The sequence below is a fragment of the Folsomia candida genome, unplaced genomic scaffold, assembly GCF_002217175.1.
Source record: "Folsomia candida strain VU population unplaced genomic scaffold, ASM221717v1 Fcan01_Sc022, whole genome shotgun sequence".
Lineage (NCBI taxonomy): Eukaryota > Metazoa > Arthropoda > Collembola > Entomobryomorpha > Isotomidae > Folsomia > Folsomia candida.
The window spans coordinates 2,222,536-2,244,149 of record NW_019091214.1 but is presented as its reverse complement, the minus strand read 5'-3'; the positions used below and the strand labels follow the sequence as shown (position 1 = coordinate 2,244,149).

General features: G+C 36.9%; 3 protein-coding genes and 1 long non-coding RNA gene across 4 annotated transcripts; 1 reads left to right on the top strand and 3 right to left on the bottom strand.

Moving 5' to 3' along the window:
* Nucleotides 1–1,213: 1,213 nt before the first annotated feature.
* Nucleotides 1,214–2,260, bottom strand: LOC110858793. The gene is made up of 3 exons (XM_022107680.2): nt 2,010–2,260; nt 1,813–1,948; nt 1,214–1,743 (listed from the first exon to the last, which is right to left on the bottom strand). The coding sequence occupies exons 1-3, from the start codon at nt 2,152–2,154 to the stop codon at nt 1,701–1,703; spliced, it is 324 nt and encodes a 107-aa protein (XP_021963372.1). The 5' UTR covers nt 2,155–2,260; the 3' UTR covers nt 1,214–1,700.
* An 8,996-nt stretch (nt 2,261–11,256) lies between these two features.
* Nucleotides 11,257–12,580, top strand: LOC110858782. The gene is made up of 3 exons (XM_022107657.2): nt 11,257–11,577; nt 12,180–12,303; nt 12,378–12,580. Exons 1-3 carry the CDS (start codon nt 11,262–11,264, stop codon nt 12,433–12,435), a joined length of 498 nt encoding a protein of 165 aa, XP_021963349.1. The 5' UTR covers nt 11,257–11,261; the 3' UTR covers nt 12,436–12,580.
* Nucleotides 12,581–13,176: 596 nt separating this feature from the next.
* LOC110858851 lies at nt 13,177–17,275 on the bottom strand. The gene is made up of 3 exons (XM_022107737.2): nt 14,473–17,275; nt 14,123–14,397; nt 13,177–13,882 (listed from the first exon to the last, which is right to left on the bottom strand). Exons 1-3 carry the CDS (start codon nt 16,810–16,812, stop codon nt 13,453–13,455), a joined length of 3,045 nt encoding a protein of 1,014 aa, XP_021963429.1. The 5' UTR covers nt 16,813–17,275; the 3' UTR covers nt 13,177–13,452.
* Nucleotides 17,276–18,839: 1,564 nt separating this feature from the next.
* Nucleotides 18,840–19,611, bottom strand: LOC118438516. Its single transcript, XR_004836877.1, has 2 exons — nt 19,101–19,611; nt 18,840–19,000 (listed from the first exon to the last, which is right to left on the bottom strand). It is a non-coding gene; the product is annotated as an uncharacterized LOC118438516 (long non-coding RNA).
* Nucleotides 19,612–21,614: the final 2,003 nt, after the last annotated feature.

Genomic DNA, 21,614 nt, shown 5'->3' with positions numbered 1-21,614 from the left:
GGTGCCTGAAAATGATGGGTCGCTGTCAGTGGGTTACTGACGAAATGTGGTATTGACCCATTCGTTGTTGTCAGTCCTTGAACAGAAATATCAAATAAGGTTGGAAATTAGAATAAAATTGGGGTGAAAGTTAGAGAAAGCGAAATCTCACCTGCGAAAGATATGGAAAAGGGTATCATCGTCCTATCGTAATAAAACATTTTGCCAGAGTATTTGTATCCATCTTTTAGGCTAGGAAACCAGCAGCCTTCGCACTTAGGAGTCTTTCCGGTTTCAATATCTTAAATAAATTTGAGTGATTGACCTAGATAATTAGAGTTACCTTATTATTTATTTATGTACTGAATAAATTTATTCAGTACATCTTTATATTTTAGCTTTCAATTACCTTTAAAATAATCTTCCTTAAACACATCCATGCAACCAGAAGTGAATCTATTGCCGACCGCAACTTTGCCACATCGGGAATTTTCACAATATTTTAACACTGGTAGCCTTGTTAGGACCATTGATGCATTTGTAGAGCGCATGTATCATACAATCTGTATCTATTGTTGAAATTTCGTGACCACAGTACGACTTTCGAGGTACTCCATAAGAGGGGCAGTTGCAAAACGTGGTAAAGTTGTAACTCTTAATTTCTGAATGCACAAAGTCAGAAAATATGAAGAGTAATATGTTTAGATACACTTTCAAAATATTTCTGCAGCGGGAAAAAATAAATGTAACTGGTCTGTAAATAATTAAAAAATGCTAAACTCAAGGCAAAACTGCACTGGACCAATTTCATACCTCAAGCTTAGTCTATAAGAATCAAGTAAAATTTAATGCAATAGCAATAAAATTCAGTCCTACATACAAGTTGTACTTGCAAGAATTAAATAGTGCTGAACAATACAAAATTAATAGCTTTTTAGTTTGACCTGACAGGCTGAATCTTTTGTCAAATTATTTTACAATCTGCTTCTTGTTTTCGGAAGGTGGATGCTAACTAATTAAATAACTAAGAATTCAATAAGCTAACAAAAAATTCACAGCTATACACAATGTCATACAACGTAAGTATTACATAATATGGAACAAAGGAAGAGTTGTAATGAGTAAAATGCGGCTGGAGAAGTGAGGTGTTGTGTTTAGCCATCATGCACTTTTTGATCAACTTCGTACATGCATCATTCATTATTTTGTTAAACGTTCGAGTGGAATTTATTGATTCGAATTCCAATTTACTTTTAATTTTAGTGAGAAGAAAACTATTTGTAAATCACATGAGCAACACATTCCATCACTAATTACTTGATTCATTAATTAATCATATTATATTTATCTTTAATTTTTAACAATACAAAATTTGTGCAATAATATTTTGAAAGCAGCATCGCAATGGAAGACGATTTTGCTGTAGCTGCGGAAGTTGACATTTAATTTACTATGGATGGGAGTTTTATTTTAGCTTTAATTTTAATTTTCTATACATGAATGTCAAGTTATTCATTAACTAGACTAATTCTATTTTTATTAGGATTCACTTTTCTACTCACAATATATAGGATGACATAAACACATTAACTTAGATAAGGAATTTCATTAAACAATTGACCATGGGAAAATTTGCAACAATCGCGATCATGAGGAAGATGGTGAGGAGACGAACTTGAAACATTTGGCGGAAATCCTAACGATGGGTCGCTGTCAGTGGATTATTGACGAAATGTGGTATTGACCCATCCGTTGTTGGTAGTTCTGAAACAAATACTAAGTTAGGATACAAATGAGAATAAAATTACGGTGAAAGGTTGTGGATAAACTGACCTGCGAAAGATATGGAAGAGAGTATCTTTGTCCCTCATCGTGTCGTAGTAAAACGTCTTGTCCGCATATTTATATCCATGTTCGAGTACAGGAAACCAGCAGCCTTCGCATTTTGGAGTCTTTCCGGATGCGATGTCTTAAATTTGCTCAATTAACCTCAAATGAATTTACTCAATATACCTGTTACTTCCAATTACCTCTAAAATATCTTTCCTCGTGCACATCTATGCAAGCAGTAGTTGCTATCTTCCCGTATGGGCCACATCGCGAATTTTTACAATATTGGTTCACTCTGGCGACCTTGTTAGGGCCGTTGATGCACTCGTAGATCGCGTGTGTCATACAGTCCGGATTTGTCGTGGAAATTTCGTGCCCACAGTAGTAGTACTTATCTGGGCTTCCAGAGGAGGGGCAGATGCAGAACGAGGTAAAATTATAACTCGCGCTATCTGAATGCACAGGATCAGAAGATAAGAAGAGAGAAATTATCATTAGGAACATTTTATCGCTCTTTCCACGCTGTAAAAGCTGAATCAATCCCGTTTTCTCTGTCAATAAGAAAATTATAAAAATAACTCAGGGCAAATGCTTAAAGTGTTCCAATTTCATACTTCAGTCTTAGACTACATTTAAGCACAAACTACAAATTAATTCAATACCAATAAAATTCAGCAATAATAAGAAAAATCAAGTTTTAAACAATGCAGGCTTATTAAATTTATGACATATTTTATAGGGCTTTGTGGTCTCTAGTCTTTGGCTTCCTGGCCGCGTATGGCAGTTGGTTGTGTGTGGATGCCGGTAAAGACTATTATACGCATGCCGTACACTTAACACGACATGAGGCAACGGACGTGGCCAATGTACCAATGGCGGCCGTGACCTTGTGTCCGCATTTTATGGTCAAGAAGGAAACACTTTTAGAAGCTATGGGGTACATAAATTATGTTGCATAAGAAGTAGAATGTAGCACTAATATTTATTTTAATGCATCTCATTTAATGGGCCAGACTTTTAATTGAAATCGCATAACTAAATATGTATATTGAAATTCCATAACTTGAATTGGCAACGTTGGAGTGATCCCTATAACTGAATCCATCAGAGACGGATTTTCATAACGTATTATTGATTGTGATGCAAAAAAAACGTTAACTGGTCAAGTAAATAAACCCTTACAAATGAATATTGCGAATTCTGCACTGCAACATTTGTAAATATTTTATGGGAGAATTGCAATAATCCAGAAAGGTTTCACTGTCAGAAATGAAGTCCCCGTCGGGGGACCAAGCACACTAGGACGGTTCACCCTAGGAATGCCAAAATGGCACTACCTATTGCGTAAAATTATTTACGAAAGATTAAAACATTTTCTTAAATATTTACATGTAAATTTTGTAAATTGAATTAAAGCACCGGCAATTCAAGTTATGCGATTTCAATATGTTTCGCAATGTGATTTCAATTAAAAGGCTAGTGGATTAAACATAACCCCATTTAAATATGTACATGAAAAGAATTTGGAGGGGCACCAGAGACCGAGATAGACTCATTAATGGCCAAAACTGGACCCACGAAGACGCAACCAAGCTTATGAGCTTCATATATCACACTTGTCAGTCAGGACTTACCTTCCTTCGGAAATCCAAAATTCTGAAAAGTGAAATTGATGTCGGAGATACTTTTGAGAGACTCGTGAAAATATACGACAACCCGAGTGACAACGCTCTGAAAGACAAAATAATTCCGTTTTTGTCCGAAGTATTAAAATAATGTTTATCTATTTAGTTCTTTATTTTATGCGATATTTAAATGAATATTTTTAAATCAGGGCACAGTTGACTGCACAAAACTAATTCTTGTGTGTTACTGGAATGGAGTTAAGATGGAGGATTGTTCCAAATTGTTCCGCCCGGCGCAGACTGATGTTGGTCAGTGCTGCAGTTTCAACAGGGTTCCGGACTACATTCTTAGAAAGTGAGTGCATTTTTGCAGCATTATAAATTGCACACTTGTACCTTTTAATTTAATCCCCAACTGACAGGAATGACAGTTTCGGAGCATTTAATGGTTCTCCAGTCAACTGGTACGAACAAGGATGACAAAGAAGATGTCGCGTGGACGAAATGGAACATGGATAATGACGAATCTCTAAAGGATAAAAACGCTGAACGAAGTGGTAACGGTGTCCCCAAACGACAACTGCAAGCTGGGCAAGACTACGGCTTATCGATCGTGGTCAGGATGGACAAAGGATCGCAACTTTGCCCACTAACTGATGGGAAAGGATTAATGGTACGATTTAAACTTTGTGAATTGAAAATTTCAGGACAAATGAATGATCTATTTTTCTTAATTTAGTTGAGCATCCAAAATCCTGCTGAACAACCGCAAATCCGAAGATATGGATTTTTGGTCCAACCCAATCATGAGACCACTGTCCAGCTAACGACAAACTTGGTCAAGTCGACGGATAAGATGGAAGGAATGGAAGTGGTAATTTCCTTTACTTAAGAAAATATTAGATTTCAGATCAGAGGTGGTATAATTTTTTTATCCAGGCTGAAAGAAAATGCTATTTGAACACGGATTATGGCGAGTTCAGCAAATCAAAATTTGAATATTTCAAGTACACAGAGGGAAACTGTCAGGAAGCCTGTTTTGCTCACGCAATTCAGGAAAACTGCAAGTGTATTCCTTTGTCCTTGAGTGGTACGTGACAAAAATTCCTAATTTTTTAAGCAATAATAATTATTTTTAATAGCAAAATTATTTTTAAAGCTGGAAATAAAAGTGTCGTTATCTGTGGACCCGAAATGGAGCAATGCATCCGAGAAAATAAAAGTTTGTTTCAACAATAATATAAATCCGTACCACAAATATTGTAAAATACATGTAAAATCCATGTAATCCATCCACGTAAAATACGTACATATTTGCAATTTCAGTTAAAATTGTGGCGACCGGTTTTTCTGAGAAGACTTGCAAATTGAAATGCTACCCGGAATGCAATCGAGTTTCGTATATTGCGGAGAGGTCGTCCGTGCCATACGATGACTTTGTTGATGAAACAGCAAAAAAAAATCTTGGCATTCCGTAAGTTTTAAGTAAACACGAATGTACTAAGAATTACATGGATTTTTGAGTGATTCAATTTTTATCGTAAATTTACTTGAGCAGGGAGGATGAGGAATTCACCACGATTCATGTTTACCAAAAGTATGACGACATCGATACCGAAGAAGCGCAGGGTCTGCGCATCTTCATCATCTTTATTGGTAGGTGTTTCAAAATATGTACTTAAATAATCCAGTCTGGATAAGCAAGATGACAAATTTCTTTAATTTTTAATTTTTCAGGGACAATCGGTGGAATTCTCGGATTGACGAGTGGATTCAACTTGATGACGCCATTCAATCTGGCGAAGGGAATTTTGCACATCGTTCTCTCATATCTCATGAAGATTCCAGGCTTTAAGAAATTTTACGAATCAATTTTTGGACCATTTTCAGAAATTACAGCAAGCGAAAATGTTGATCCCAGCGCGACTCCTCCGATACCTGAGAGTCCATTGAGTGAGCATGATGACCACGCCAATGATAATGACGCAGCAAATGGATCGGAGCAACCAGGGGGCGAAAATGAGACCACAAATAATGACGACGACACGACCAGCCAAGTCCAACAAGATCCCGTCGTCCCATTCGATGCACCGACACCATCCCCACCGAGGTCCGCTCATCGACGACAAATTTCATCTGCTCCCGCGGCTGGACGATCTGGATCTGGAAGATTCCCATCCTTCAAGAGAATGCTAAACAGCATTAGGAGACGAAAAACTCTCGATTCTGGCGATGACCCACGTGACATGATCCCACTCGTACCACTCGTACGATCAGAGACCACCAGCACCATCGTCCCACCAGCTACACCCTCTCCAGGCTTCGAAATGGAGGAGTTGGGACCACTCGAATCTGAAGTGTTGCCACCCATCAAGAAAGATTCTGCATCTGGATCATCATCACCCGACGCTGACAATGACTTGACTCCACCACCGAAGCCGAGGAAACCAATGGCACCATGGACTTTGAAGCGGTATTCTTGGCGCAAGAAGGTCAAGCCGATCAATGACCCTACAACATCGGAGTCATCCACGACGCCAGCCGCCCTTCTTCCCATGATTGATGATGCACCGGCTCCTGAGCCCATAATTCCGGAACGGCAACAGCTTGAAGAGGTCGTCATTGTGCCAAGGACCGCACCCCCGTCGCCCGTCCTCTTCATCCCCCCAGTTCCGGCCACCCTACACGACTCCCAAATTCCACCCCAAGCTGTGGAAGGGGCCGAGGAAGGATCTTCGACTTCTTCTGATGAGATTGTACCACTCCCAACGCCACGTTATAAATTCCCATCTCCACCACGCACTCCCAAAATCTCGTCCAGCTCCTCCGCCGACTCCATCGACTGGGATGAATATTTGTAAAATTGTGAATAAAATTTTGCATTTTGGATTTATAAATCGTATTTAAAAGAATGACAGTAATTGCTAATCTGTAAATAATCCGTTCTTAAATTATATACAGCTTCTAAACGATATGCAATAATGTTAACAGCTAAAATTATTTGATAGAATATATTCATTGTACATATATGTAAATAGAGAGTTAAGAAGTGTCATATTATTAGACGAGGAGATTGTGAATGAAATTGGAGCTTTATCGTACAAAAGTTTATAAACGTGCTCAAAATTATGCCCAATGATCTCAAAACTTATTTACCGATTGTGATCTCAAACCTGCCCTTTTTGCACAAAAAATATACTTAAAAGAATGACTGCAAAAATCTGTTCTTAAACTATAGAGCTTCTAAATAACTTGCAAAAATGTTAATGACTAAAATTATTTGCTAATTGTGCATATTAAGGAAGTAATTGTATATGCATTCATAGGGAACTTAGGTAAGAATTGCACATATTTATTACATATATTAGACCAAGGAGATTGTGCGAAAAATTGGAGTTTTTATCGCACAATGTTTTGCGAAGTTTCGCAAAAAATATCTGTATTCCCAATGATCTTGAAACCTATTTATCGATTGTGATCACTAACCTATACCCTTTTTGGATAGCAAAATTATATTTAAAAAATTACTGCAATTGCCATTCTGTAAATAATAGCTTCTTAAATTATAGAGCTTCTAAATGATATGGAATACTGTTAATGACTAAAATTATTTGGTGATTATATTTACATATAGGTATGTATACATATTAATTGTATGTAATTGTAAGTTTAAGAGTTGTACATATTTATTACAGATATTAGACGAATGAGATTGCGAGTGAAATGGCCCATGGGAGCTTTTCTCGCACAATATTTTATGAAATTGCTCAAGGTTACCCAATGAATTGATCTTAAACCCGATTGTGATCTCTAACCTGCTCTTTTTGCACAGAATAATGAGGATGTACATATGCACATAAATTCAATCGCTGTGAAAGATTAAGGATTAGCAAAATATGTGTATGGTGTATATATGTATAAAATAGATTGTTGGACAATTTGCACAAAAAAATTGCACAATGTAAATATATCCACCATTTGCATTTTATTAGAGTTAAATCCTTGCAGGATGAAAATCCAAATTTAGTCAATTAATGACATATGTATAATTAGTCGCTTGTTTATAAGTAATAATTTTATGGAATAACTGTAAGAAGAATGTGGACAATTTAAAATTGAGATTGAATTGAAAGTGCCAAAGAGCAACAAGACGATGAGCTGTGTACATATTAAATATTCAGAATTTTAGATTTTACTTAAACCATAAAAGTTATAACACGCTTAACAAGTAGGAATTACGGTAGTTTGATAATAAATATATAAAACTAAAATTGTGATCATGTCATTTAATGATTGCATATGTACAATTTTCAGAGAAACAAGATATCAAGTTGACATGATTAAACTCCGTATTATCGAGCTTTATAAATATGTACATAAATAGCTTATAGTCAGAAAATTCTAGTCTAATTGACATATAGTTTTAATTGATACACCACTTACATATAACTAAAAATTAATAAGATTTACCTAATACTGTAAATGGTGTCACTGTTAAAGAAAGTAGATACCTAATTGTATGTAAGTATATTATTCTCTGCCATTAATAAGGATTACAAAGTGGTCGGCAATAATTTTGATGACCGATATTTTAAAGTTTGATGCAGCTCACTTTAATTACACACGTAGTTAAATATGTATATACATTGGCCTGTTTGACTGTTATTGGTCGGCTTTTACCGACATTCTTCAATTATGAAGTCCCCTGGTCTCAAAATAAGGCTTGCAGTATTAACAAAACCGGAAGTTGGTGGTGATGACTTGTGAAGCTGGCGTCTGTCCGTGGAGATTTGAACCAATTTCAAGATTAGAAACCTACAAAGCGTAGTTCGAGATCACCACTCTTTAATTATAGAACGCACGTATTGTTATTTAAAAAAAATGAAAAAAATGAAAAAAATGAAATAATGAATTATTTAAAAATACGTATTAAGAAGTGTAACAATTAGGCTCCAATAACGTTATTAAAAAAAGTAGAAAGTGTTTGTAGTTGTAAAAGTAGAAATATGCCAAATTGTCATGAAATGAAATTCCATTTTAGTCTTTGTGTCAAGATGGTGTCAAGAGTGTGAATTTGTTAGTAAAACCCTGCTAGATATTAATTTTTACCAATATGCAACATTACCAAAACCGGAAGTTGATGGAGGATGACTTGTGGAGCACAATTCTGTCGGGGGAGATTTTAACAATTTCAAGATTAGAAACCAACAAAGCACAGTTCGAGATGATCACTCTTTAATTATTTAATTAACCAATTAATTAATTCCTTATAAAATATGCAATAAGAAGTGTAACAATTAGGTTCCAAATTCCAATATGTAGAAATATGTCAAACTTTCAAGAAATTGCACTTTAATGTTTGTCAAGAGTGTCAATTTATCTTAAAGCCAGCCAGAGTTTAATCTTTACCAATATGCACAAAAATTAAGTAGGATTACTTATGCACTCATATTTTTAATTTGTTGTTCAAAATATGAATTACTTTCAATCGAAATTATGTGTGCCTGAATTTCGTTTTTATCAGCAATGATTAATCTTTATGAAATAGTAACTCGTCACATTCTGGAAATCACTTATAGAAATTATATTATCTATAACACTTTGCTCCACATTTATGAAGCTTAATATTTAGAAACTTATCTAACTAATTACTTATCTAACTGCAGGATAAATAAGTTAACCATTTAAAAATATGCATTCACAAACAAGTTTATTTTGTAGTTAGTTTTGCACAAAAGAAAGTACTTCATTTTTGTCTCTGTCGTATGATTTAGTCTTGTTTTATTGACATCGTTAATAAGTAAGCAATCTGCAAATCCAATAATTCACACATTTATTAAATATTAGCGAGATTAGTGAGTGATCACATCTATTATATCTATAATATCTAACTTTATTACTGCACTTATGCTTAAATAAAAAATAAATAAAAAAATGTACACAAATTATATCACGTAATGCAATTTATGTAAATAAAAACTTTGCAAATGTATATAAACTTGGCACGAAATCATTTAGCAGCAGACTAGATAACTTTGTAATGATTACTTTTATCGATAATTAATCACAATTATTTGAGTAGTGCAATATTTTCAGTTCTACATCTCATTCAGGAAACACACTTACCAAATTGAGACAATAAAATCATGCATACAATTTCTTCTGCATAATAAAATAATTAATTTTAGTAGATTTTGAGTTGAATTTTAATATTTTAGGTCAAATTTTATAAATATAAATTTGATAGCGCTAATTTTCTCAGCAAAAATGGAGTCCATGTCATTATTCTGGACAAGACGGGCGGCCAACATGACCATCCAGAGGACCTAAAATTGGGAATGCAGATTTATGGAAATCTGGGAGTCCTTAAGTCAACGGCAGCAAGGAGTCTGTATAGCAAATGTGACAGTGCATGCATTCTTGTCTGCTTCAAATTGGCGACAATGAAGTAGTGGCAGCCGAAATTAATGAGTTGGGTTTGGGCAAACCAATTTTTTATCTAAAATTCACACGAACATGCAATTTTACATTTAGCATCATTGGCACAAATTTTCGATTTATATTTCCAGTGTCACAAAATTTCACTTTAATAATTGCTGGTAAATTAATAATTTGTTTAGTCAACCTGAGGACAAACAAATGGCAAGCATGATTTGAAAACTAGTGTCATATAATTTCATCCGTGAACTTTTATACATAAACCTTTGTTATGTTCATGTGCTCTCTGAGCTGCATTTCATGCATCAACTTTTTCATCTGAACTTTCTCCAGTCTAGGATCCGTCCCTCTTCTCCCACATCTTTCGATCTCGACTCCCAAATGTCAGTGTAAATAAGCAAAAGTTTCTACTGCTAAAGTGTTTATGCGTATGGATCAATTTCATCACAATAATTTGTACTCTATATATGTCTGAACGTAGATCGAAATGTGAAATTACTTCATATGTTAAAAATTCTCAAATAAAATATGTAACAACGCATTGGTGAAAGAAGATCGTTAGCGAAATGTAGCTTTGTATTGGGCAAATACATACTAATGGGTAGTTTTGTAAACATGGACACAGGGTCACAGCCGCAATCGGCAATTAACCACATCCGTTGACGTGGAATAAATAAAATGCTGAGAATAAGTCATTTGCAGCATCGTGAAATAAGTAGCAACCATACATACGCAAGCTTAAATGTACGACAGAGACTATAAAGACCTATAAAATGTGTCATAATTTTAATACATTTTCATTGTTCAAATTCAAGCTTGTACTGCTGTCCTATGTTTATTGCATTAATTAATTTGGAATTTATGCCTAACTAAAGCGGATCGAAGAATGAAGTCAAATCAGTGTACGCTTAAGCATTTGCCTTGAATATTTGTGTAACCCGTATGAAAATTGACCATCAGAAAATTGGCACAGGTTTCTGTAATAATTTCTAAGTTGACACAATCTCTTCAATTTCGATCAAGTTTTTTTTCAGCATGATTGCAATTTTGGAAATTTTCTAGAAATGTCCCCCTATTTTTAAAAGGATAAGTCAATTTTGTCAGAGTTGGGAGCCTTTTACGATTTTTAGGAATTTATGAGTGGTATATTTTTTATCAGTTGATCTATGTTTAATTTAGGCACGGTTATTATTCTTAATAAAATATCTTGCAATATATTATTCTGTGCAATTAATTAGGTACAAATTTTCTGTCTTCGACGATTCTGCACGTACAGAAAATTTTTCCGGCAAAAATTATTATTTTTGCAGAAAAATAGACCAGTTTTCGGCAGGTCGATTCTCATACGGGAATTGCTACAGGAAACCCCTACGGAGAAAGATTGCTAAAATGCATCTAATCACTATCCTTTCTCTCTTCTTACCACTTTCTGCCTGTGTAAATTTAGTAAATAATCCTCAATGCCTGTGTCCCTTTCAGGGGAAAAGAAAGAGTAAGCTTTACTGCGGTTTCGAAATTTCTAACGACACGTGCATGTATCATACGGCGTATGACTGTACGGGCCTAAAACAACTTCCTAACACGCTCGCCCCAGTGCTTACATATTGCTCAAATTCGCGATGTGGGAAACTCAGAATACAGTCAGGATTTAATACACAACCCTCCATCGGTTGCCTTGATCTGGATACGGAAGAGTATTTTAAAGGTAATGCAATAACCACTGTAATCACCATTGGCGGCGGGGGGAAGGGGGACAAGGGGCCATTGTCCCCCAGGGTTTCAGGAAAATCGTTAATAGGCTCCTCTTTCAATCACACAATGTCCCCCCTACTTCCGCCGCCACTGGTAACCACAGTTGACAAGGACTTGTGCGTGTCACCTCATTTGCATAAATCTCAAAATATGCAAATGAGGTGAAGGGCACAAATAATACTTGGGCACTATGAATGATGCCATAAATTCCATTTTTTGACATGATCTAGTAGGGTCACCTCATGCATAAAATTGAAGGTATTAATGAGTGGATCATTTCTAAGTACATACAAATTTCCAACTTTCCAACTCAAAATATGTGAGGAAATATAAAAACATGCACAAGAAACGCATTAAAAACAAATTTTTTTGCGTATATTTCGATTTTTCTTAACAAATTTGAGTAGGATAGTTGGAAATTTACTCATCCACCTTCAATTTGATATATGTATGAGTCGACCCTAGATCATTCATTTCAAGAAATGCTGGTAATAACATATTTAGATTGCTAAAAGCAAATTAGGCTCAAATAAATACATTTGCTAATTTTTTAAGACATGGAATCTGGGAAGGCTCCTAAATGCGAAGGGTGTTGGTTCACTTCGGTTAAAGATGGGTACAAATATGCGGACAATTTCTTTTACCACGATTCGTTAGATGGTTTCTACACCGTGTACAAGTACGTTTTTTCTACGACTTTCACCCTAAAATTTGTCTCAATTGTGTTCTCATTTAAGTAATGATTTGTTCCAGAAATGACAAGAATCAATGGGTCAACTCCACTTTCTTCAAACTACCTGGCCTAGCCTAGTAAGGCAGGATTTGCTTGCATGCAACATTACGCAATTTCTCCCAAATGTACCAATTTTTCAATGACATTCCTTAATTGTTCTGAATAACATGCCTATTCAAATTGAATTCTTAACTCTGTACGCATAATAAATTATTTAACAATGCATAGTTTTTGAAAGTCGTTTATGAATGACAAATCTACGCTTTCATTAACCCCTTCCATGATGTGACGTTCTTCAGAATGGATATTTTGACGCTGGCTGTGGACGTTCTATTCAAATTTAATTTTCAATTGTAATACCAGTGCGTTGTTGAATTGAACTACAGTTTTATTATACTAAATGTATGTATATGAGCCTGAGATACAGGAAAATATGACTGATTCTATGATAAGTTACCTGGTAGTGTCCTGTTAAAATTGTAATGATTATATTACTTCTGAATTTAGCATAATTTTGGTTCAACAATTTCACCATAAAATTATTCTTGTTAGCGGGTTGACTGATGTAAATATCTCATGCACATTGGGAGATCGTGTCTGTTGCAAATTTCATATTAATTAAATTTTCAATTGATTGTCACTAGTTTGGTCAAAATCGGAGAGTATACGCTGGGAGACATCCACTGTTAGTTTTGGAAGTTTTGTTTATACGAAACGTTTGGATATTTTTGCTTTTAGCTAAGTAAAAGTCGTAGAAAGTATGAACTTTCACTAAAAAGTGAAAGCGTTTTCTAAATTTGTATTCATATTAAGATGACATTTTATATTTTTGAAATTAGTGAAATTTTACGTTTACTAATTTTTATTCATAACACCCATTATACATATTTACAATCATGTCACTAAAATTTAAGCAAACCCATTTCCTACCTTAAAATCTTAACTAAATACCATAATGCACTAATTTAACAACCTCTTAATTAACGCTGAGACAAAAATGGGCAAAAAATATTGCGAAAAAAGAGATAATTATGAACTAGAACTTGGCAACATTTTCATCCCCCAAAAAAATTCTCCCTCATCTCATCTAGTTCTTCAACTCCCGATCAACTGCACTTTTGCCCACTCTCCGAGAAACCCGTCCGACATTGGCGACGGGGGAGGAGGTTGTGGTGGCGAGGGGAAGAGTGACAACGGTCTCGAGGACGAGGACGGTCCCAAGTAAAACGTCGCCATGGTGTCGTTCAGCAGAGGAGGTGGGACGGAACGGGACGTTTCCACCTCGACCCCATTTTTGCTGGAAACCACCACCGTTCCAGGACTGCTGTTGGACACGACGTAATTTATGCTGGAGGTAATGTTACGGTTCTTTTTCGATTTTGGTTTCGCTTTTCCTTTCCGATTCCCAAAGTCTTGCTTGTTCTTGTTCTTGTTCCGTTTATTGGACTTGTTGGGTTTGTCGTTGGTTTCGTAGTCGAAGTCATCATCGTTGGCGTCGGAGCCAAGGTCATCGGTAATGTCGTCCCTGCAGAGAGAAATCAAATTTGAGTTATTTTTGCTACAAAGTGGGACACTTTCATGCAAAATTGTAGCATTTTTATAAAAATTTGCACTTGTCATGTCATGCAAAAAGGTTTGTATTTTTGCATGCACTTTTCATGCAAAAAGTCGTTAATGAGAGATTTACGTTATTTTTGGTAAACAAAATGGACCAATGTTCAATAAAATTTAGCATTTTTTCATGCAAAAAATATATGTCACCCACCTGTACACAATATTCGGGCCGATCTTATCCTTATCCTTCGTACCCCCATAACCCGACAACTTATCCACAATTCCGCCATAATCACCCCTCACGATTTTAACCACGTCGCCATACACGCCCTTAATTTCTGTCCACAAATCAGAATCTGCTGTCGGATCGGAGTTGTAATCATCTGACGGCGCAGGCTTCTTCTTGTTTCCAAAAAGCGACGCGAGGGTGGAAGACCCAGACGACGACGATGTGCTCGTCTGATCGTCATACTCGAGATTTTCATCCTAAACAAAATAAGCGAGATGAATTATTGATGATAACCACCTTATCATTCATTTGAATATTATTGCTTCGTGTACCTGGAGATCATTCCTTATCTTGCCATTTCGCCCCATATTGCTCAACAAGGTCGGAATCAGAAACGCCGAGATCGCCGAGAGGGCGATAAGTCCGCCCAAAATCCAGTAAGTGTTTAACCACCCTTCATTCGAATTGGGTGCATAGCTGCTGTACTCGGGCTGACTGTCTGCCGCGGCAAAAGGGTGGTGAAACTTGTCGTCGTACCCACCCGCATAAATCTGCTCGCCATTATGACCAATAATCGGAGATGAAGATTTACCCGGGTAGTTACCATTATTCTCTTGGTATTCCTCCGGTCCTCCCCCGTCGACATATCCGGTATCACTTTGCGCATAATTATCTCCCGGGTACAGCGGTTGTCCCCGTTCATTCGAGGCCGGTCCGAATTGTGAGGATCTGACCGGGTAGAAATTATAATAAGCGGGATTCACCTCGGATTCAGAATTCCCGTTTAAATCATCCGGATGCGTCAGGATCCGATCAGATTTTCGGGTCGGGGTAAATTTATTGTTATTTCTGGTAAAGTCGTCTTCCTGACTCCTGCTTGGAATTGGGGTTGGTCTGTCGCGATGATCACGGTAATCGTTGCTATCCTCAAGATTGTCTGGGGGTGGATAAGGTCTCGGATCTCGGTCCAAGTCGGTAATCGCCTCCTCCGAAATGGGACGTCTTTTCCGCTTGTATCCGTTCACATCTTTGCTTCCCCCTTTCCCCTTTTGTGGTCGGCGCATGGGTCGGATAAAACTGGGCGGCTCGTCATTACTATTAGTGTCCCGTTTCGTGTCGTAATTTCGTATCGTGGAGGTGAAGAAGTCTTGATCAGGGTCGACAAACACGGGCGGTGATACACCCACCTTATCGGTCGGGCTGGGTCGAAAGTTTTTCCGCTTATCGGAACCCACTTCCTGCGAGCGGACCCCGTTCTCGTCGTATCGTCGCTTATCTTGGCCATGCATAAAAACCAAGTTTTCCGTCGAACTCTCCCTCAACGGTTCTCTCGGTCGTGTTTTTGGGGGTCGTGGTCGCAATAGATTGAACGGTGGTTCGTCCTCCTCTAAATCCCCGGCAGATTCTGATCCTCCCCCCAATTTGAGAAATGTATCGGAAGGGAGCTGTAAATCACCGCTGGAATCGAATTGCGTCCCCTCCATGGAAATTGGTCGCACGGGGGGATAAGTGTAATCTTTCGGTCTTGGCCTAGGAATCCAGCCGGGTGTCGTGACCTCCGAAATTTTTCCGGGAGGCTCATTCTCTCCCGATCCTGATGGTTTTTTCACGACGGTCACATAAGTTTCGGAACTGTCCGCGAGAAGATCTTCCATTTGGTCGATGGAGGTGAAATTCTTCTCCAACTCCCAATCGTATAAGCGATGGTTGCGCAGATTTGGGTCTGTAATGTGGGCAAAGGGTTGAAGAGAGGATGTCGGTCCGGGGAGGTGGGGTTGCTGTTCGGGTCGTGGCGCGGTTTCGGGCGGTGGAAGTGTCGTCGTGGTATGTGTTGTGCGTGTTTGATTACTTGGTTTACTAAATTTTGACGAGAATCTGTTCCTCACGCCGCGATGGGGTTTTCCCTTCGGGGGGAGAGAGGGGGACCAGATGTTGTCGGCGTCGTTTACCTGCGGTGCCGGTGGTGGTGGTGGTGGAATTTCTGGTTTATTGTTATTTTTATTTCCGAAAATATTCAAATGAGAAGGTAAAAATCCGTTGTTTATAATGTCCAGCAGAGCGGGGTCGAAACGACCTTGTTTTGGTTTTAAACGAGCGAGCAGTTCATTCAGCTCGACGGGATCGGGTGGCGCGTCACCCGGAGAGAAAGCAAAACCTCGCGTTTTTAAAAAGTTTTGTAAACTTTCCGAACTCCCGGATGAGATGAGGGAAGCAAGCGGAGATTGTTGCAGTTTTTCGGGTGGGAGGGGTGGCAATTCGGGTTCCGGAGTGGAGGGTGGGTTTGGATCTAGTGACACAGTTTCCGTCGACGAAGATGAATTTATCGTGGGAAGCGGTGATGTAGATAAATTCGTTTCATGGTCGTGAGTCGTGGACACACTTAAGACCAAATTCGACTCCGTTGTCGCATTCGCCACTTCCGGAATTGGTCTACTCGTAGTTTCATTACTCACGGAATCATCACCCCCACTAAAATCACTACCACTGCTTTCACCACTACTGTCACTAAATACAACGACCACATCGCTCCCCCCTTCTCTTCCACTGGTCACATTCACATCACCTTCCTGTCCCAAAATTGGGGGAATTGTCCTTATCAAGAGGAACAAGATGGTCACAAGTTTTTTCGAGTCCATTCTCCTCCTCGTCATGTCACTCCCGTCGTCCCTCATTTTACTAATATTCACAAAAATTCAACTCATCATGCACCCACAAATTGCAAATCTATCCCAATTTTCACATCACAATAATAACCACACCTCACTAAAAATCCCCACAAAATCAACAATACCCACGCCACTCCGTTTGCACTGCACTGATCTCTCAAAGTCAACGTCTTGGTGAAAACTGCCTTTGCAATCCACCGTCTCTTATTCTTCCTCGCAATAATAGTCCACACTACTTTGCGCGATTGTTCTGATTAAGACGTCTTCCTTTATTTTTTTCTAGGTGCACCTTACCGAGAGAGTGACCGAACCACCTACATTTCGAACCAACGTATGTATTTACCTCCGTACCGGTGCATGCATTCAAATTAAACGTACAAAAGGTACGTATGTAACTTAACTATTTCTTTAAAAAAGTATGTATAAAAGCCACCCGCAGCATTAAGTAAGGCAGCTGCGTGAAGATGAATCTCTTCGCATGCACTTCCTGCCATGAAATGAATTTCGTCTTCGTCTCGTTGTACATAAAGCAAATTCTAAAACCATGAACTTGATGGGATGCCTTTTGTTTTGTGGTGAGCATTCGGTGGTATGGTGGCATGGTTATCTTGGCTTGGGTTGGGTTGCGTATCGTATACTTAGGCATCATTTTATTTCTTCTAGTGAATAAAAAAAGTCTGCAAATAAAACAAACAAGATTTACGATGAGAGATGAGATGAAATGAAAGGAGGTGGGATTCACAGAAGAGATGAGGAGTTACGTTATAGATTAAGTTTAGGTATCAATGTGGAGTCATTCGGTAAATTAAATTCTGTAAAAATACTTAATCTACTCATGGTAAGAAGATAGATGTTTGTGAAAAATAAGTCTCAATTTAGCGCAGTTTATTTACGAGGGGATTTTATTGTCGTTAGATTTTTATTGTTTGTGTATGTATTACATTACTGAATTACGTACCTCTCAGAACTGGGGGCGACATTGTGGGGAGTGGATATAAGATAAGCTTGATAGCATTGCAAGGATGGGAAAAATCAGTATTTTCTTAGGTAGAGGACAAAATAATGTCCCCAGAGAGTTCCGTGGTGCCTGCAGGTTTACACCGTGTTATGTATTTATCTGTAGTTAAATAGGTAAAAAGACACTATAAGCTCTCAGAATTGCAATGAAAAAGCCAAGTGTGGTCTGGTGTTTATGGATGCGTCAAAATCTAGGAATTTTTTTAGTCCGTCTTTTGGCACTAATTTTACATGTGTATTATTATCACAAATTAATTTGTCATTTCATTTACATTTATTGCTTTCTCCACTATTAACTTTTTAGTGCGGATTAAAAAATTTACTTATGTGTACATATTTCTAACCTATGTATTTATTTATTTTGATGATGTCAGAAAAAGTGAAATGTACAAAAAAGAACAGGGAAAACAGACGTCATTAATTTGTAAGATGTTTATAAATACAAATCTCCTTCGACCATCTCGTGTAGAATTATGTTACGCAATTTGAGATTCGAGTAGATGATGAGCACGTGCAATTTAATTACTCTATTTATACCTACTCATTCATTTTTCACAGATAGAAATAAATATCATCAGGTAAAGAAGATCCGTTATACGCTTAACCGTAAAAAAACATGCAATATAATTATAGAATATTCATACTCTTTCACAAACAAAACTAAAATCCTAGTTTAGGAATCCTAAGTGAGAATTAGTAATAATTATTGAAAATATTACATCTTCTGCTACTTAAACTCATGACATTTTTCTCGAAATCCATCCAGCGACGTGTTGACTTGACATATCGTTTTTAATTAAACCATAAAACCATATTTTAGAACAAGAATTACAAAAAAAATATCCGTAAAATCGAGATTCAATGCTACACCCCTCACTCAATCGAGGTTTAGTAAGAAATGGGGAAAATGAGAATGCCAAGTTATTACGCTTCGATCTGTTATAAATGCTATTTTACTACTACGATTTAAGCAAAAACGAGTCCAAAATCCACTCAAAAATTTTCAAAAATTCGAATTTTGTGCAAATGTATATTTTGCTACGAAATTTTATTTCATTTTATGTCACAAAATCCATCATTTAAAACGAAACTCCATCCATACTCAATTATTTCCCATAACCTCACACGAGCTGCTACAATGTATGAACATTCTACATCTCTCTTTTTCTTCCTGAAACTGAAACAACAATTAGCTCAAAAACGTTATACGACTCACATTGATGGAGGAACTGCTCTATATTATCAAAAAAACACAAAAAGACAATGAGAAACGTTACCACGAGTCAAACAAACAATGACTTTAATTTCATTATTCGTTGTACGAGAAGAAACCGACCTGCCACTGGCTACCCATTCAATGTACATAATTCCCACTCCTGTACACACATACTGCACCCGCCCCCTCGCCGTAGTGGGTAGAAATTGCATCATTTACTGCAAATATTTACCTCACTGACTGCATCTGGTCTTCTCTCATCTCATCATCAATTCTCTCTCTCATTTTGCAGAAATAATGGCGAGAAAATAAATAAAAGGAACCTTTTACGGATGAGAACTCAAGGATGAACTTTCAAAAGAAACGGAGATTCATTTTATCCCGTAATCCTTGTAAAACTTGGATTCTCATGGTGTAAAAATGCCCAGAAATATGGGAAAAGTTTCCGGAAAACGATAAGTATATATTTTTGAAAAAGGGGAGAGATTTCATTTTCGAAATGATTTTATGTATGTATGAAATGGAAATTTCGAGATTTTCTCCCCCACGATGATGCCGAGTCGTCAAGCAGTTCAAACCAGGGCGCATAAACTTTTTGTTGTCCGTGGTTTCTCTTAAGGGGGTGATGCAGGGATGAGCATTTTTTCATAAAAATTAAAAAATTAAAAGTTCGGGAATTGCATGCAATTTTCACATGAATTTGGTTGTCAACCACATATTAGAAATGAAATAAATAAATCTTATCTTGGTCTTCATCTCTGAAGATGAGGAATAAAGTTCGACGATTGATAAGATCCGTCAAGTAGATAACCGGTGGGGGCCATATGGGTCGGGTGAAGCCCGTGGTGCAGAATATTATCATTTGTAAAATTCAGTTGACAACCAAATTCATGGGGAAATTGCATGCAATTCCCGAACTTTTAATTTTTTTATTTTTTTGAAAAAATGCTCATCCCTGCATCACCCCCTTAAGAGAAACCACGGACAACAAAAAAGTTTATGCGCCCTGAGTTCAAACCAATTAAGTTGAGCAAATAGCGAAACGAAACGGATAAAGAGAAAAAAATAGGAAAGAACAAGTATCTGGGTCCGTTTGTAAAGGTCACCTGGTAAATAAATGGTCATGGTGGTGGTGAAGGTAGTGTGGCGAATATGGGTCAGTTATGCGGATAGAATGCAATTACACTAATTTTTAGAAATTAGTCACCTATCACTTTTTCTCGTAAAGGTTACCTATTGACAGTGTGGATGATTTCAGCTACAAAATTGGCAAATTTATTTGACACATAAAAGAAGCGTTTCTTTCAAAAGGCTTCCTTCACGTAAAATTTAGTAGTGTCAGTTCAACGCCGTTAATGAGATTCATACATACAATGGTATGTCCCATTTTAATTCAAAATACGGACTATGTTTGAGTGAAAAATAAATTAAGATCGTAAGTAATTTCTACGAAAAAATCTAATTATTTGTCAAATTGTTTTTCGAGCTACTTTTTTTGAACTTAGTTATTAGCTGGTTCAATTTATCAGAAAATTTAAGTCCAACGCCATTAATGAAATTCGTATGATTTAACCTGTACAAATTTAATGCAAGATTCCAAACTATTTGAACCTTTAATCGATATGGTCCATTGGACTCGTAAATAATTTGCATTGCACCAAAAATCTAATTTATATGTCACACGGTGAAGGTTTTTTTCTCAGGAGAAGAGATCTAACATTTAGTCGCCATAAATCGGTAAAAGCGAATAATCTTAAAAAAAGAATTACTTTCGTCCAACGCCATTAATGAAATTTGTATAATTTAACCTGCACAAATTTAGTATAAGATTGCATTTTAGTCTTCTGCTTAACTTCGCACTAAAATTCGTAATCTTTGCCAAAAAATTATTTCATAATTTTGACACGATTTCGATCGCTTACCTAACTCTAGTTTTATTTTAATCTTAATTAATCTCCGACTCGCCCCATGTATAGACCTTCATCCAAATTCATGGTAGATGTAAATCCTACGATAAATATTATGGCATCGTCCCGTTACAAGTTACCTGTATTCTTCCCAATTACTTCCCAAAAATGATAAAAATTAAGACGAACAACAAATAAAAATAATCTCATCTCAAAAATAAGACAACAGCAATAATTTTCATTGTTTTGCTAAGTTTAATTTAACAAGAGGAGGATGAGGGTACAAGTTTAAACGAATTTCGAATTTCGGCCGGGGGGAGACGTGCATTGTTAAACTTGGCTAGTTAAGTAAGCCCATTATCATTATTACGTCAATTATTAGATCAAATCTTTTCTCGTCTCGTACGCGTCGCTGGCTTTGTAATAATTTCGTGCATTTTGATAACACAAAACAGATTTGAAAAGTACGTCTCAATTTTCGCGATCTTGAAACCCACCGACTGGAAAATATGTACCTAAATTATAACTAACTAAATATGGTAGTAAGCATAAATTGGTAATAAGAATAACCTACATTTCCTATAAAATACATAATTATTCAGGCAGATTTGCCCACCCAGTTATAAAATTAAATGTGTATCTTATCAGGATACAACCGTTTTTATGGG

Coding starts and splice junctions, on each gene's coding strand:
- LOC110858793 (XM_022107680.2), bottom strand. CDS start 2,154: ATGACACACGCGATCTACGAGTGCATCAACGGCCCTAACAAGGTCGCC. Junction 1,949..2,009: donor CGAGGAAAGATATTTTAGAG/GTAATTGGAAGT, acceptor AGCAAATTTAAG/ACATCGCATCCGGAAAGACT. Junction 1,744..1,812: donor CTCTTCCATATCTTTCGCAG/GTCAGTTTATCC, acceptor TATTTGTTTCAG/AACTACCAACAACGGATGGG.
- LOC110858782 (XM_022107657.2), top strand. CDS start 11,262: ATGCATCTAATCACTATCCTTTCTCTCTTCTTACCACTTTCTGCCTGT. Junction 11,578..12,179: donor TACGGAAGAGTATTTTAAAG/GTAATGCAATAA, acceptor TAATTTTTTAAG/ACATGGAATCTGGGAAGGCT. Junction 12,304..12,377: donor GGTTTCTACACCGTGTACAA/GTACGTTTTTTC, acceptor GATTTGTTCCAG/AAATGACAAGAATCAATGGG.
- LOC110858851 (XM_022107737.2), bottom strand. CDS start 16,812: ATGAGGGACGACGGGAGTGACATGACGAGGAGGAGAATGGACTCGAAA. Junction 14,398..14,472: donor AGATAAGGAATGATCTCCAG/GTACACGAAGCA, acceptor TATTTTGTTTAG/GATGAAAATCTCGAGTATGA. Junction 13,883..14,122: donor GGCCCGAATATTGTGTACAG/GTGGGTGACATA, acceptor TTCTCTCTGCAG/GGACGACATTACCGATGACC.